At 43.9% G+C, this 14,922-nt stretch overlaps 2 protein-coding genes and 6 non-coding genes across 8 annotated transcripts; 5 read left to right on the top strand and 3 right to left on the bottom strand.

The window, feature by feature from the left end:
- Positions 1 to 1,196: 1,196 nt before the first annotated feature.
- On the bottom strand, positions 1,197 to 1,268 carry trnae-cuc (transfer RNA glutamic acid (anticodon CUC)). Its single transcript has one exon. It is a non-coding gene; the product is annotated as a tRNA-Glu (tRNA).
- A 385-nt stretch (positions 1,269 to 1,653) lies between these two features.
- trnaw-cca (transfer RNA tryptophan (anticodon CCA)) lies at positions 1,654 to 1,725 on the top strand. Its single transcript has one exon. It is a non-coding gene; the product is annotated as a tRNA-Trp (tRNA).
- A 529-nt stretch (positions 1,726 to 2,254) lies between these two features.
- Positions 2,255 to 6,507, bottom strand: ncf1 (neutrophil cytosolic factor 1). The gene is made up of 11 exons (XM_029519202.1): positions 6,374 to 6,507; positions 6,217 to 6,297; positions 6,045 to 6,120; positions 4,873 to 5,038; positions 4,721 to 4,776; positions 4,508 to 4,630; positions 4,206 to 4,313; positions 4,012 to 4,129; positions 3,754 to 3,867; positions 3,044 to 3,204; positions 2,255 to 2,961 (listed from the first exon to the last, which is right to left on the bottom strand). The coding sequence occupies exons 1-11, from the start codon at positions 6,443 to 6,445 to the stop codon at positions 2,798 to 2,800; spliced, it is 1,239 nt and encodes a 412-aa protein (XP_029375062.1). The 5' UTR covers positions 6,446 to 6,507; the 3' UTR covers positions 2,255 to 2,797.
- Positions 6,508 to 7,609: 1,102 nt separating this feature from the next.
- trnav-cac (transfer RNA valine (anticodon CAC)) lies at positions 7,610 to 7,682 on the top strand. Its single transcript has one exon. It is a non-coding gene; the product is annotated as a tRNA-Val (tRNA).
- A 65-nt stretch (positions 7,683 to 7,747) lies between these two features.
- Positions 7,748 to 7,819, top strand: trnad-guc (transfer RNA aspartic acid (anticodon GUC)). Its single transcript has one exon. It is a non-coding gene; the product is annotated as a tRNA-Asp (tRNA).
- Positions 7,820 to 8,089: 270 nt separating this feature from the next.
- trnav-cac (transfer RNA valine (anticodon CAC)) lies at positions 8,090 to 8,162 on the bottom strand. Its single transcript has one exon. It is a non-coding gene; the product is annotated as a tRNA-Val (tRNA).
- Positions 8,163 to 8,424: 262 nt separating this feature from the next.
- Positions 8,425 to 8,497, top strand: trnav-aac (transfer RNA valine (anticodon AAC)). Its single transcript has one exon. It is a non-coding gene; the product is annotated as a tRNA-Val (tRNA).
- A 502-nt stretch (positions 8,498 to 8,999) lies between these two features.
- nipal4 (NIPA like domain containing 4) lies at positions 9,000 to 14,171 on the top strand. Its single transcript, XM_029519067.1, has 10 exons — positions 9,000 to 9,170; positions 10,297 to 10,404; positions 10,694 to 10,825; positions 11,193 to 11,249; positions 11,351 to 11,441; positions 11,525 to 11,685; positions 11,961 to 12,128; positions 12,212 to 12,291; positions 12,369 to 12,581; positions 12,696 to 14,171. Exons 1-10 carry the CDS (start codon positions 9,092 to 9,094, stop codon positions 12,894 to 12,896), a joined length of 1,290 nt encoding a protein of 429 aa, XP_029374927.1. The 5' UTR covers positions 9,000 to 9,091; the 3' UTR covers positions 12,897 to 14,171.
- Positions 14,172 to 14,922: the final 751 nt, after the last annotated feature.

The following is a 14,922-nucleotide window of genomic DNA, read 5'->3' as shown; positions in this document are numbered from 1 at the left end:
GACACGCAGTCTCTCTGCAGAGAAGGAGGCAAGATGAAGCTGCAAAAGACAAACAGAGACCAGAGGGCACCTCGACTTTCAGCAGCAATGACAGCTTTTACCGCTGTAATATTAACACAATAACACATGACCATACAAAATGTGCACTTCCCGTGTGTTAAATTCGACATACTTGTTTTTTTTGAAAGGTGTTTCATAATAAGACTGATACTAAAAATACTGATTTTACACTGCGTTCTAGATTCAAGATTCAAACTGTTAACTGTCATACGTACAGTAAAGAAACACGTTTCCCCGGAAAATGAAATCCTTTTTGCTGTCCACAGTGAAGGCCAAACGCAGATAAAATAGATAAATAGAACAAAAAATAGGGCAATCTCAAAACAGCGATAGAAATAGACTAAACAGAAAGGGCTGACATAGAAGCTATCAGTGTAACGAGCTGCTGACTGCTGATAGTTATGAAGTCAGTCTGAAGTGTGCTAACAGTAACCTTTAACCCTAACCCTAACCTTTAACCTTTAACCCTTAACCCTAACCCTAACCATTAACCTTTAACCCTTAACCCTTAACCCTAACCCTAACCATTAACCTTTAACCCTTAACCCTTAAACCTAAATATTAACCATAACCCTAACCACTAACCCTTAACCCTAACCTTTAACCTTTAAACCTTAACCCTAACCTTAACCCTTAACCCTAAATATTAACCCTAACCCTAACCACTAACCCTTAACCCTAACCTTTAACCTTTAAACCTTAACCCTAACCTTAACCCTTAACCCTAAATATTAACCCTAACCCTAACCACTAACCCTTAACCCTAACCTTTAACCTTTAACCCTTAACCCTAACTCTAACCCCTAAATATTAACCCTTAACCCTAACCTTTAACCTTTAACCCTTAAACCTAAATATTAACCCTAACCTTAACCACTAACCCTTAACCCTAACCTTTAACCTTTAACCCTTAGCCCTAACTCTAACCCCTAAATATTAACCCTTAACCCTAACCTTTAACCTTTAACCCTTAACCCTTAACCCTAACCTTTAACCTTTAACCCTTAACCCTAACTCTAACCCCTAAATATTAACCCTTAAACCTAACCTTTAACCCCTAACTTTTAAGGGTGCGGGTCAGAATCCCCAAAAATAAGCATGCTTAAAGAGGCAAAGCAGTTCAGAACAAAAGGGAGTTCCCTGACCGGGAATCGAACCCGGGCCGCGGCGGTGAGAGCGCCGAATCCTAACCACTAGACCACCAGGGACAGATACTGTGCAGAGAGCGGCAATGAATAAATACAAAACCTGAACTACAGCTAACCTTAATCACTTTATATTACTATCTACGACACTTGATAACGTTAATAACCCCAAAAAACAAAAGTATCCCGGCTGCTGAACTGAAATTTGTTTTCTGTCTGGCTAATGTTAATAACAGCTAACGCTAACTGATTGTGCAGCCGGTTAGCTGCTGAGCTAACGAACAGAACAGCATGTTAGCATTAGCATGTGGCCCTTTTTCGCCGCTCCCGTTTTTGTAATTTGTTGATTAACGATGGAAACTTTTGTACTGATGACAATAAAATAAATAATATGAATAAATAAAAAAGATAAATAATATATTTATATCCATCCACCTGTCGGTTGTCGGACCTCGTGGCGCAACGGTAGCGCGTCTGACTCCAGATCAGAAGGTTGCGTGTTCAAATCACGTCGGGGTCAAAGTTTTTTCCACTTTTTTTAAACTTCACTTTTTCTTTTACTGCATTAGTTCATTTATCGAACTGTTTATATATAATTAGAACTGTCCTGCTCCGGTATTATCGTTCAGATCCTGTGAAGTTCAAAAAGAAAAGCTGTGTTCGAAGGTTTGTGTGTGTGTTGGTTTGAAAATGTGTCCTTATTTATCAGGCCTCAGGTAAAATCTTTCTGTCCAGGTTCTTGACATCGATGCTTTTTAAAGAAAGACCTAATTTCTCTTTGTTACACGTTCCTCTGTTGAAGAACATCCGTTTAAGGACCTGATCGACTTTCTACTGTAAAAGAAACAGTTACTGCTGTTTATCTGTAAATTTAGAACTCCAGGTAGGAGGCAGAGCTATTAATCATCCCAAAGCAAATAACTTCCAGACTGGAATCCCCTAAATGTTCATATGACTCAGCAGACAAATCAATAAAGAAAATAAGTCTCAGAAGTTACAGCCTCAGAGAGCAATTAATCACAAATAATCACAATTAATCACAAATAATGTAGAGAGAAAACATTTTGCTTTATTAATAGATGAACTTCTCAAGCAAATAAATTAAAAAGCAAAAGAAAAGAAAAGAAAAGAAACACTCTACAAGTTGAATTCTTGGAAATACATGTCACCTTTCAGAAATAACGAACATTGTGATCAGCTAACAACACTGGACAAGTACAGGTAAAGTTAAACTGCTGGCTTTTGTTAATGAGAAGTAAACATTTTGTCCCTTTAACTCAGTTTAATTTGTGACTTGACCGCCACTAAAATAGTCCTCAATATAATTCTCATTTTTTATTATTATTGGTTTAGCCTTTCAATTGAAAGTGAATTAAACTGAAGTGTATTTATTCTACAGGACTTGTGTTGTGTGCTTCTGGTCCGGAGTACAAATTTTGTTTCATGTGTAAGCATGCAAATGACAATAAAGAAACTGAACTGTGGCCCTTGAATAAATCCAGCCTTACTCTTTTAAGTCGCCATTAAATAACCATCCACAGGTATCAGTGATAAACTGTGTGAAATGAAATGTGCTGCAGGTTGCTCTCAGACTAGCTGTTGGCTCCAGAGCCAGACTTGTGGATGCTGACTTTCTTGCGGGTGATGTCGGTGCAGCGCTCCAGGATGAGCTCAGCGCTCGGCCGAGGCGGGATGGTCGGAGCCTCCCTCTTCGCCTCGCCCTCCGAGCTGGAGCCCGACACCCAGGGGATGTTGTCTGTGGGTCAGAGAAGTCAGAGTGTTTCAGCTCAGGATGGTGAAATGATGTTTATTCCCCACAGATGAGCAGCTTTCATTACCCTGGTTCTTCCTCTCCCTCAGCGGCGACTTGGTGGCGAGCTTGGCGTCCCTGCGGTTGCCCTTCTGCTCCAGGTAGCGGCGGCTGTTCCTGCGGTAGACGTCCTGGCTGAGCCGCCGGCGGGACCTGTTGTGGATACTCTTGGCGTTTCTGATGGTGGATCTGCAGGTGAGTCCAGAATATTAAGACTGATCAGAGTCCTCAGGATCTTCAAAACTATGTTTCATTTGTGATACACTTTCCTCCCTGTCCAAAAATGTGGCTTTGTTCTGATAAAGTGTCCCTCGTCTTCCTGACCAGTCCTGATCAGCAGGTTGGTCCTTCTGTGTTGGACCAGGTGTTTGATGTTCAGGTCATTCATTCCTCACTATTTTAGACTCAGACACAAAAAGTTGTTTTCTGGCTGTGAGGAGTTTCGTCAAAAAGAAACGAAACCACAAGCTGTGGTGCAAGAAAGTGCAAGACAACTGACTTCCTCTTTTTCCGAGCTAACACAATATGAGGACATCTTTGGGTATCACAGTCACTCATTACTGACAACAACTAACTAAAACGGAAACATGCGCCTTAACTGTCTGTAGAATTTATTTGAGTGACTCTTATCTTATCTGTTCATCATTTTAAAGATGTGAAACTTTCAAAACTCTATTTTCATCTATATTATTGAATGTGACAAAAACAGATGAAGCTTTTGTTTGAAGGCCGACAGACCTGCGAGGTGGAGGTTTCTGTCCCTGCAGGTTAATCCTGCCCGGCCCGTTCGTCTCTTTCTTCCCAGATTTCTGCAGGTACATGGAGGGAAAATGTCCAGTGTCCTCCCCTTTCCTGTACGAGGCAGCATTCAGAAGATTAACTGAATATCTAGGAACCCGTCAGCAGCAGAACTTTGACCAGGACTGGGATCAGGTAGAAACACAACCGTTCTGAACTGGGCTTCAGGTCACATGGTTGCGGGGTTGATCGACCTACCGGATGACCCACCAGCCGTCCAGAAGCTTGTGAATGACCTCGATGGTTTCGCCTAACTCCAGAGAGATCTCGTCGTCCTGCTCTGCCTTGTAGGCGTTGACGGTGACGTACAGCTCTCCTGCAGGGAAACACGCCGCCGTTAAAAAGAGGAAGAAGAAACTGTTTCATCAAGAAAACAACATGGGCCATCTTACCTTCATAGTCCGGTTCACCTTCCTCATCTTCCTCCGGCTTGTCCAGCGGCTCCAGGTAGGATGCAGGAACCCATCCTCGTCTGGACTCGCACTGGCAGAACCACCAACCTGAAGAGAAGACCAGGACCACAGCAGCTCAGAACACAGTGCAGTAACTAAAGACTTAATCCATAAGAGGCCGGGTAAAGATGATGATTGAATTTATTGCCTAGCTCAAGAACATCTACCTTTAAACTGGATGGACTTAAATTAGATAAGAAGCTAGAGCCTGCTCTTTAGTGTAGATTAGCGTCTTCTCTCACCGTTCGGATTTTTCTCAACAATTTCCACCTGATCATCAATGTGCAGATTGATCTCGTGTTTGGACGTCTTGGTGAAGTCTGCGATCACTCTGTAGGTGTCCAGGATGATGGGCCCAGAAATCTCTGATAGGGGAAACAAAACCATCTCTCTGAATTTCAAGAACAGATGCCAACATTTTGAAACATACAAATAAAGATTAATATGGCTCTCACCAGCCACATTTCCTTGGGCCAACCCTTTCTCTGCGGACGCCTTGTTTCTTTTCAGACTGGAGAGGAAACAAACAGATGAGATCAGATGTGAAGAGACACCCTCTCAAAGAATCACTCAGTAATGGAAGCAGATGAGTGTGTGCCGTACTGACATGTTCAGGGCACTTGGGTTTTCGTCCTCGGGCCGAACCTTGAAGAAGATGGTGAGTTGTTTGCAGCGGGAGATGTGAGGTGGCAGGTTGATGAGGGAGTGGCAGTAGTCAGACAAAGTGCTCTGTCTGGTTACTGTCGACTTCTCACTGTCGACCCACCGCGGAGCTGAAGACACAAGCAGGAGAGTCCAGTCAGAGCTGAGAAAAATACAATAACCAGAACACAGGATTGGCAGGAAGAAAAGTAGGGCTGGGGGCGTGGCTTCTTTGGTTGTGACATCACAAAGTCCCAGGAGTCTTGATGGCCCATTTTCTGACCCCAGGCAGTGAACATTCCTCTGTAGGCTGCGACTGCTGGTACTTTTCCTGGATTAATGTAAAACCTGGACCTGATTTAGAAAAACCTATTGGAATAATTCAGTTCAATAATTAACTAATAGGCAACAATTCTTACTCATATTACAAACAAAAGTAAATTATAGTGTGTATGACTGTCTTATATGTGTCTTCAGAGGTCTGGCTGCTTCGTCCTCGTGTTGCTACATGTGTTTTGTAATTAAAATTTCACTATGAAGGTGTAAAAAGTGTTTTGACAGTTCTGCTTTCATGAAAACGGGAGCTGAACAGGAACAGAAAACAGCTGTGACACCTGGCTGTCTTAAAAAAGAGAAAGAACTGAGAGGAAACCGCACGTTTCACTGTTGCAGGGTAAAAAAATAAAAAATCGAAATTATAATGAATTAAAAACAAAAGCTTGAGACAATTCATTTTGGAAGAGCAAAGGTCAACATATCCAACGCCTGCAGGATTCATCTTTATGGCTCATTAAACACTTCACTGATATCTGCAGCTCATAAAGCGATCTGAAACTGCCAAATCTGCAGACTTTGAATCGTGCCAACCATCACCCATCTGCCTGTGAGCTACAGTTTAATGTTTTCTGTTGGCCATCCATTTTTTAAACCACAGTAAATCAATGTGGATTGGACCTGCCCCACTCCCATAGACTTCAATATAAGGGCGGAGGAGGGACATTTCCCCATAGACTTCAATACCATCTGACTGCTTTCTCCAGCCTCCATCCCCCCTGAAGTTGGATTGGAGTTTAATTATTGACTCCCATCAGTGAGAGTCCTTCGAACTTTGAACTGCAGAAAGAAGAGTGAGTTTACCAGGTAACTTGGGGATGATTCGGTCCTTTTTCTCTATCTGACCGGACTCGATGGGAAACATTTCCTTCAGTGATTTCTGTTCGAAACACAAAAACACAAAAGCAGAACCTGCATTTTATCCGCCGACATGAACGGAACCCGAACCCTTATTGTGAAGGGCGGAGGGACTCACGTGGAGGGTGTGGATTTCCGGGTAGGTTCTGTAGATCAGCTTCTCCGACAGGTCGCTCCATTTCACCATCAGCAGGTACACCTGCACACAGAGACGGGACAGGATCAGAGTCGGACCGGGACCACACACCTGGCCCAGGGGGCGTGGCGGCTCTTACGTAGTGCTGAGTCGGAACCTCGCGCTTCTCAAAGCCCAGCAGCTCCACGTGCCGGACGTAGATCTGCTCCATGATCCGGTTCAAAGTGAAGCCACGGCCAGCACACCAGGCTTAAATACTGTGTTTATCACAGGAGTTACTTCCTCTTTGGTTAGTGTCAGAAAAAAGAGGAAGTACAATGATTGTTCTTATTAGAATAACAAAGACACATGATCATAATCGTAATATTAAAAAAAGGAACATTATCTATCTATAAATGAAGAGTTTGCCCAATTTATTATTTTCATCATTATTATGTCCAACTTTTACTTGATCGTTCAACAAGCTTAATATGTTCATTAAATGTTGACAGGACAAATAAACTCGATCTATCCAGAAAACAGGCACAAAATCAAATTTCAGCTCATAACAGTAACCGACACTGACATCAGTCAACGTTGTGATCAGTTGTTCTTCTTTCGATTATCGGAGTAGTTTTCTAGGAGCTTGTCTTTTCTGCTGCTGCTTCCACTTTCCTGGAAGTAAATGGAAATACCAATTAACGGTCAAAGCTGAGGAAACATTGCAAGTGAAGAATTTCCCTCCGTCCTGTTTCTCAACTGACCATGAGGGGAATCGCCTCCATGACACCAACCAACCTGACACACAACTGTTTGAATTCCTCTAATGGCTGATTTTATTTTCACATGTGCTCATTTCAGAGGGGCTTTCACACTGACTTGTAATTTCCTAAAACTTGCAACAGGGAACAAATAATAAATAAAAATAAAAAATAAAATAAAAAATAACCTCAGACAGGGAGGATTTATTTATTACAAATCAAATCTAAATTCTGATATAATGAGTCACCTTTATTAAAAATATCTGATTAAAACTAGATCAAATTACTGGCAGTATGGTTTATGTTTTGGGAGTGAGGGTGATTTTATTTTTGGAGAAAACAGATGGCTTCCTAATGACTCAGCTTTAACTTTTCAATGCACATATGATGTCTGGTGTGTGTTTGTGTGTGTCTGTCTTAGTTTTTTTCACATGTATTTCTCTGGTAGGAGATTCAGGGCGCTGAAGTCTCGAACAAACAGACTCAGCAGTAACCGATGCAAACACGTGTGCATTTTTTCACCGTGGTATTATTTATATTTATTTATTGTGTGAAAGTAATTAAAGTTGTGTTGCAGTTTAGTGCCTTTAATGCGTGTGTGTGTGTTTATGGTTGGTATAAAAGCGCTGTCGTGTGTTTCCGTAGTGTAGTGGTTATCACGTTCGCCTCACACGCGAAAGGTCCCCGGTTCGAAACCGGGCGGAAACAGTTTGTTTTCATCAAACGGTGTGATGACGCAGTCCGGACCCGGCACCTCCGAGCTTCCGTCGTCCTCCTCGTTAGTATAGTGGACAGTATCTCCGCCTGTCACGCGGAAGACCGGGGTTCGATTCCCCGACGGGGAGTTCAACAACCTTTTCTCTGTTTGTTCGGTTCACAATCCGACTTTTGTCGTTCCGGTTCACAGTTTGAAATTAGAAATTTATATTTATGCCTGTGTGTGTTTATTTTAATTAGACTATGAGGTGAGGTTCTATGTGTCCGAACCGAACTCTGACCCGGATGTAATTTAGCGGCCCTTGTTCTGGATTTTTTTATTTATTCATTTATTTGGATTCTACTTGCTGGTCGATTGCGGCAAACTAATTAGTGACGTGAAACAAAACATAAAGAGTTGTTTCCGCCCGGTTTCGAACCGGGGACCTTTCGCGTGTGAGGCGAACGTGATAACCACTACACTACGGAAACACACGAACGCTGGGAGAGGTCCGGCCTTATTAAACGTGCTTCCGTTGTTAATGCTCAGTGATGTGTGAGTGTTGGAGGCTTCCGGACGGACACACACTCAGATAACATGTCATTTAGGACACGTCTGGATTAATTCTGTTCTTATTTTTTTTTTTACCTGAACATATTTGGTGCTCTTTATAGTCTTCATCTCATATTAGCTGCTTTATCTTCTTCACAGTATTCGGATTATATTCTTTTATTCCCTGGACGCCCCTCGTGTGTTTCCGTAGTGTAGTGGTTATCACGTTCGCCTAACACGCGAAAGGTCCCCGGTTCGAAACCGGGCGGAAACAGCTTTTACTGCATTTTATTTCACTTTATTTTATTTTACTTTGTTTCATGTTATTGATGATAAACAATACTTAGAAAAAGACAACTTAGAGCAAACTGCAAACCTTTCTCTGCTTCACTGTATTTGTATATTTTACTGACCTCTAGTGTTACTAACAGGGTTCATCATACAATCACTTTAGAAAACATTTTTTAAATACAAAATGGCAATTAAAACAAAAACAAAATAAATGTGTTGATTTATGAACTTTAATCATCAAAACCTCGTTGGAAGGAAAACATCAAAAGGGAGACAAAGTTAATATCAGCACACGATTGAGTGATTTTATTATTTATTTATTGATGATCGCTTTTTTGTGGTTTTGTGTAAAGATGTGTTTCTCTTTGATTATGTTTCTAAAAAAAAAAAAAAAGTTTCCGGTGTTCCGCCCTCTTCCGGTTGTGGAGGTGACCCACCTGGGCGGAGTCAGGTGTCGCTTTGTGTACCTGCCTCTCCGTCAGAGCTCAGGTAGTTCGGCTGGTCCGAAGCATCCGTGTCGGACTTCTGAAGGCTGTGGGACGTTTTTGTTGTTTTCACTTTCTGGGACTTAATTTTTATGATTGTCGTCAGAAAAACAAAAACACAAAGCGACACGATGCGAGATGTTCACCTGGACAATGAGACGTGTAGCAACGGTGAGAAGAATCTACAGCACCTGAACATAACAACACTACAGTGTTCTGTTACAACAAAACAAATGAATGTCAACACTGAAATGCTCGTTCATTTGATATTTGTCTTTAATATTTGTCTTACATTTATGAACCTGAACATCAGGGGCGGGTGGAGACAGTGGCACATTGACAGAAGATGTAAAAACAATGAGCCCCATTTTATATAAAGGCATTGTGTGTCAGAGTATCTGTGGCATGGAGACGAGCTGAGGTGGTTTAATATATCCGGGGAATACAACGGACCTGCTCTGTTGGTCCAGTCAGAGTAACCTCTGGGTCACAGTCCGCTGCTCCCCCAGGCCACGGTAGACTGAGGGGTTGAAGTCTTTTTGGACTCCCTGTTCACAGTTAGATAATCAGATAATGAGGCTTCAGTCGTAGTTCACAGTGAATGAACATGTTCACTTTCCTCCTGATAATTATTACAGGAATTACCAATATTTCATGACTGATGAGTCACATTCTTCTTTATTCATTTTGGTGTAGCTGGATATTTATCTGAAGACAAATTTCAGTTTTTTTAACGTAAACCAGACATATTTATCATCGGCTGTCAGGAATAGAAGGCTGGTTATGATCTAACGATTTGGAAACATGGCTTGTTTGTGGTTGAGGGCGGAGACTGCTTGGCTGTGACATCATAAAGTCCCAGAAGTCCCGGCGGCTGGTTTTAAAGCTCAGTTTCTGAATCCAGACTGTGAGGGTTTCTCTGCAGACTGAGACCTTTGACACTTTCACTGGATTAAGACAGAACCTGGACCACATGGAGGTCTACCTGTTGGTCCTGAGGACCTCTGGGCTCTTGGATCTTCTGCAGGTCACATGACCCCTTTTGGAGGTTCTCCGTCTGGTTCCATGTGAACCTTTTGCTTTTTGTTGGGAGGATCCAAACTGCAGTGTCAGCTGAGGCCTCGGTGTTTACAGTGCAAATATTGAACCGCTGTGGTCAAACTTGTACGACACCGCGTCGCAACAGTGACACAGTTCAAATGTTCAGCTTGGGTCACGTTGGCATGTTTGAATCTCTGAAGTTCCCAAACAGGAAACAGGTCGTGGGACAAACTGTCCTGCTGCTTTGTCTCTGCAGTGTCTGTGGTGAGGTTGTTATGTGGCTCCCAGTCGGCTTTGTGTTCGGTCACCGGAGATCACACGCTGTCGCACACTCACCTGAGCAACAGCACACAACAGTCAACAGGTATGCCTACACAGATTATCATTATTCTCATTTGACATGGAGATGTAGATTTATTCATTACTTCATTATTCTCCAAATTAAAGCAGAGAAGATAAATTAAATAAATTAAATAACGTGGAAATAAAAGGAGCCAAATCCACGAAGACAGTCAAAACCAAATTGTTATTGTTTCCTTCCTTTTACGTCAGATTTCATGAATTAAAGTCAGTAAACTGGAGTGACCATGTGAGCTGATGGAGGACTCGGGTCGCGCCCTCCTGAACACACACAGTTGTTTGTTTGTCCTCAGATGGCGGTGACACCTACAACCTTTGTCTTGGCCTCAGCCTGGCGCTGCTCTCTGCCGTCCTGATTGGCGGGAGCGTTATTCTCAAGAAGAAAGCTCTGCTCCGATTGGCCGGCACCGGTCACACCAGAGCAGGTGAGGTCAGAACTCCTCTGATGTCTTTAGGACGAGTTTTCACTTCTTCAGTTTCACAGAATCTTCTGGTCTGATAGATGAAGATCAGGATGAGTTCAGCTGGTGTCCTTTAATAGTAAAGTAATGAATGAAGCAGGCCGTTTTAAACTGCAGAATCTTCTTGTGGATCAGATCTAAACCAGATCTGGACTCTGAGAGCAGAAACAAGAGGCAGGTCGGTTCATGTTCTGTTATCAGGTCAGATCACCTGAGGACACATTTGAATTTCAATGTGTGTGTGTGTGTGTGTGTGTGTGTGTGTGTGTGTGTGTGTGTGTGTGTGTGTGTGTGTGTGTGTGTGTGTGTGTGTGTGTGTGTGTGTGTGCAGGGGATGGAGGTCATGGTTACCTGAAGGACTGGCTGTGGTGGGGCGGCCTGTTCACCAGTAAGGATCGGTTACTTTTTAAACCGCAGAGAGAAAATAGCTACCGATACGTTTCATTACTGTAGATCTTTGTGTGTGTCCTGGTTGTGTGTCCTTCACAGTGGGGGCAGGAGAGGTCTGTAACTTTGTCGCCTACATGTTTGCTCCAGCGACGCTGGTGACTCCGCTGGGCGCTCTGAGTGTCCTCATCAGGTAGGTCAAACTTTCCCGGTCAAATCCCAGCTCATGTGCACGTTAAGGTAATGTGTGTGTGTGTGTGTGTGTGTGTGTTTTAGTGCGGTCCTGTCCTCCTACCTGTTGGGGGAGGGGCTGAATGTGGTGGGGAAACTTGGCTGTATGCTGTGTGTGCTGGGAAGCATCCTGCTGGTCCTTCACGCCCCCGAGGAACAGGAAGTGACATCACTACAGGACATGACCAATAAGCTGCTGGAGCCTGGTATGTCGAGGGGGGGCTCCTGGTCTGGCCAGATTTGTGGTTTAGCATCCAACTGAAATTGTCACAACACACTTTTGTTTTGTCCATCAGTAGTTGGGTGTTTATGCTAAGCTGCGCTAAGCTACCAGCTGCCGGGCCTCAGTGATGTAGATCACAAAATGGTGGTCTGCTCCTTTAAGAGGAACCTGAGATGAAGCTGCCGTCACACAAACAGAGTGAAACTCGATCATCAGCCCTGAGAAACCCTCTGACTGTGTGTGTCTGTGAGTGCGTAGGCTTCCTGGTGTATGTGTGCACAGTGTTGGTGTTGTGCGCCGGCCTCGTGTTGTACGCCTCCCCTCGGTTCGGTCGATCCAACATCCTCGTCTACATCAGCATCTGCTCGCTGCTCGGCGCCTTCACCGTCTCCTCCGTCAAAGGCCTCGCCATCGTCATCAACACAGGTGACACTAACACACACACACACACACACACACACGTCATTTGATGGACAGTTTATAAACCTGCTGTTTTCTTCTGTGTTCAGTCTTTTATGATATCTTAGTGCTCACCAGCCCTCTGACCTGGATCCTGCTGGTCACTCTCATCATCTCCATAGTAACACAGGTAAGATGGAACGTCCTTTCACTGCATTAATGTAGAACCTGATGGACTCACCTGTCCGTCTGTGTGTCCGTCTCTAGGTGAATTACCTGAACAAGTCTCTGGACACCTTCAACACGCTGCTGGTCTACCCGATCTACTACGTCCTCTTCACCTCCGTCGTTCTGTCCACCTCCATCATTCTCTTCCAGGAATGGAGGAGCATGGCGACCGTCGATGTCGTCACGACGCTGGGATCCTTTTTGGTCATTGTGGTGGGCGTGGCCATGCTCCACCTCTTCAAAGAGCTGCAGGTTGTTGCCCCGCCCCTCCTCCTCGCCAGACAAAACGTTTTATCCAATCTTTTTTTAAGACGGGATGAAAGAATAAACTGCTTGCCTTTTTTTTTTTTTTTTTTTTTTTTTCAGTTGACAGTGAAGCAGCTGACCAATCAGCTGTCTCAGCCGAGGGAGAGGGAGGAGCTTCCAGTGGAGTCACCAACCAATAGAAGAGGAGACTGTGAACAGAGGAATAAAAAAGAGGATAAATATGGACTGATGGACAACATGATGATAGAGAGTCTTCCTCCGATGAGAGAGGACGGACCGAGAGTCTTTATCATCAGCTGAGACGTCCCTGCACTTTAAAGACAAACGGCTCAAACATACATCCACCTGAAGAACCGTCACATCCACCTGAAGAACCGGTCACATCCACCTGAAGAACCGGTCACATCCACCTGAAGAACCGGTCACATCCACCTGAAGAACCGTCACATCCACCTGAAGAACCGTCACATCCACCTGAAGAACCGGTCACATCCAGCTGAAGAACCGTCACATCCACCTGAAGAACCGTCACATCCACCTGAAGAACCGTCACATCCACCTGAAGAACCGTCACATCCACCTGAAGAACCGGTCACATCCACCTGAAGAACCGGTCACATCCACCTGAAGAACCGTCACATCCACCTGAAGAACCGGTCACATCCACCTGAAGAACCGGTCACATCCAGCTGAAGAACCGTCACATCCACCTGAAGAACCGTCACATCCACCTGAAGAACCGGTCACATCCACCTGAAGAACCGTCACATCCACCTGAAGAACCGTCACATCCACCTGAAGAACCGGTCACATCCAGCTGAAGAACCGTCACATCCACCTGAAGAACCGGTCACATCCAGCTGAAGAACCGTCACATCCACCTGAAGAACCGGTCACATCCACCTGAAGAAATTAACAAATGACTGGTACACAATGGCCAGAGAGACACAACACAACCACAGACAGGCATAAAGAGACACAAAACAACAACAAAGAGATGCACGTTTAAATGCATCCAGCAAAACAACCACAAACAGACACACAAAGCTTGTTTCCGAAGCACTTTACTGACTTTGTTAAAGATCAGAACAAATTTTTTCCCTCCAGAGAGAACTCCCAGTTTCCTCTGCTGATGCTGGAGTCCATGAAGCAGCATGCACGCACACACACACACACATCTCAGCTTCCTGTTTATGTTGATAATATATGTATTTGTGTGTCCATTTTCTTTTGACCACTTTATTAAGACATGAAACACACAAATAAAGTTTGAGTTTCATGTCACTTTGTGTGTGTGCTGCTGAAGACTCTGGTGATGAAGCTCAGAGGAACACACTAATTAAATGTCTATGTGTTTGCACAGACGCACAACATCCTGAGAACACAAGCTGTATTAAAGGGACATTTCACATCTATGTTCACCACAGCAGTGTTTGTCTCCTCAAATCATTTCAACTAAATTTAATAAAGGTCAGTTGATCTTTCTTTTATTGCTTTTATCATTTTCCACTGTTTGTGTTTAAATGCATTAATTAAAGATGAATAAATGTTTTTTCTCATTAAAGTTTGCATTAAATATGGAAATGTCAATTTCATTCAAATGGAGAAAAAAGAGAGAAAGAATAAATACAAAAAGACTGTAAATGACCAGAATATTAAAAATATTAAACCAATAAAATAGAAACATAAATAACATGAGACAAAAATATCTGCGTGAGAGGAAACATGATTATTGAATTTATCAATTATTTATTATTTATTGTTGAAAAAGAACGTGTGTTGTTCTCCAGCTGACCAGCAGGGGTCACTGTGACATCATTACACACACACACACAGCTGTCTGTGATGATAGTTTTTTTTTCTCCTCTCCTCTCCTCTCCTCCTCTCCTCCTCTCCTCTCCTCCTCTCCTCTCCTCCTCTCCTCCTCTCCTCCTCTTCTCTCCTCTCCTCACCTCCTCTCCTCTCCTCTCCTCCTCTCTCCTCCTCTCCTCTCCTCACCTCCTCTCCTCTTCCTCTCTCCTCTCCTCTCCTCCTCTCCTCTCCTCTCCTCCTCTCCTCCTCTCTCCTCTCCTCTCCTCCTCTCCTCCTCTCCTCTCTCCTCCTCTCCTCCTCTCTCCTCTCCTCTCCTCCTCTCCTCTCCTCACCTCCTCTCCTCCTCTCCACTCTCCTCCTCTCCTCCTCCTCTCCTCTCCTCACCTCCTCTCCTCACCTCTCCTCTCTTCACCTCCTCACCTCTCCTCACCTCCTCTCCTCACATCTCCTCTCTTCACCTCCTCACCTCTCCTCACCTCTCCTCACCTCCTCTCCTCCTCCTCTCCTCCTCTCC

Source organism: Echeneis naucrates, chromosome 14 (assembly GCF_900963305.1).
Source record: "Echeneis naucrates chromosome 14, fEcheNa1.1, whole genome shotgun sequence".
In the NCBI taxonomy this organism is placed as follows: Eukaryota; Metazoa; Chordata; class Actinopteri; order Carangiformes; family Echeneidae; genus Echeneis; species Echeneis naucrates.
Note: the sequence above shows the minus strand (reverse complement) of the source record. Positions and strands in the feature narration are given on the sequence as shown.

Excerpts from the sequence above, each read along its gene's own strand:
- ncf1 (XM_029519202.1), bottom strand. The coding sequence starts at position 6,445 with ATGGAGCAGATCTACGTCCGGCACGTGGAGCTGCTGGGCTTTGAGAAG. Across the intron at positions 4,314-4,507 it reads TGTTGAGAAAAATCCGAACG|GTTGGTGGTTCTGCCAGTGC; the intron begins GTGAGAGAAGAC and ends TCTTCTCTTCAG. Across the intron at positions 2,962-3,043 it reads GAGGGAGAGGAAGAACCAGG|ACAACATCCCCTGGGTGTCG; the intron begins GTAATGAAAGCT and ends TCTGACCCACAG.
- nipal4 (XM_029519067.1), top strand. The coding sequence starts at position 9,092 with ATGATTGTCGTCAGAAAAACAAAAACACAAAGCGACACGATGCGAGAT. Across the intron at positions 11,442-11,524 it reads GCTCTGAGTGTCCTCATCAG|TGCGGTCCTGTCCTCCTACC; the intron begins GTAGGTCAAACT and ends TGTGTGTTTTAG. Across the intron at positions 12,292-12,368 it reads TCATCTCCATAGTAACACAG|GTGAATTACCTGAACAAGTC; the intron begins GTAAGATGGAAC and ends GTCCGTCTCTAG.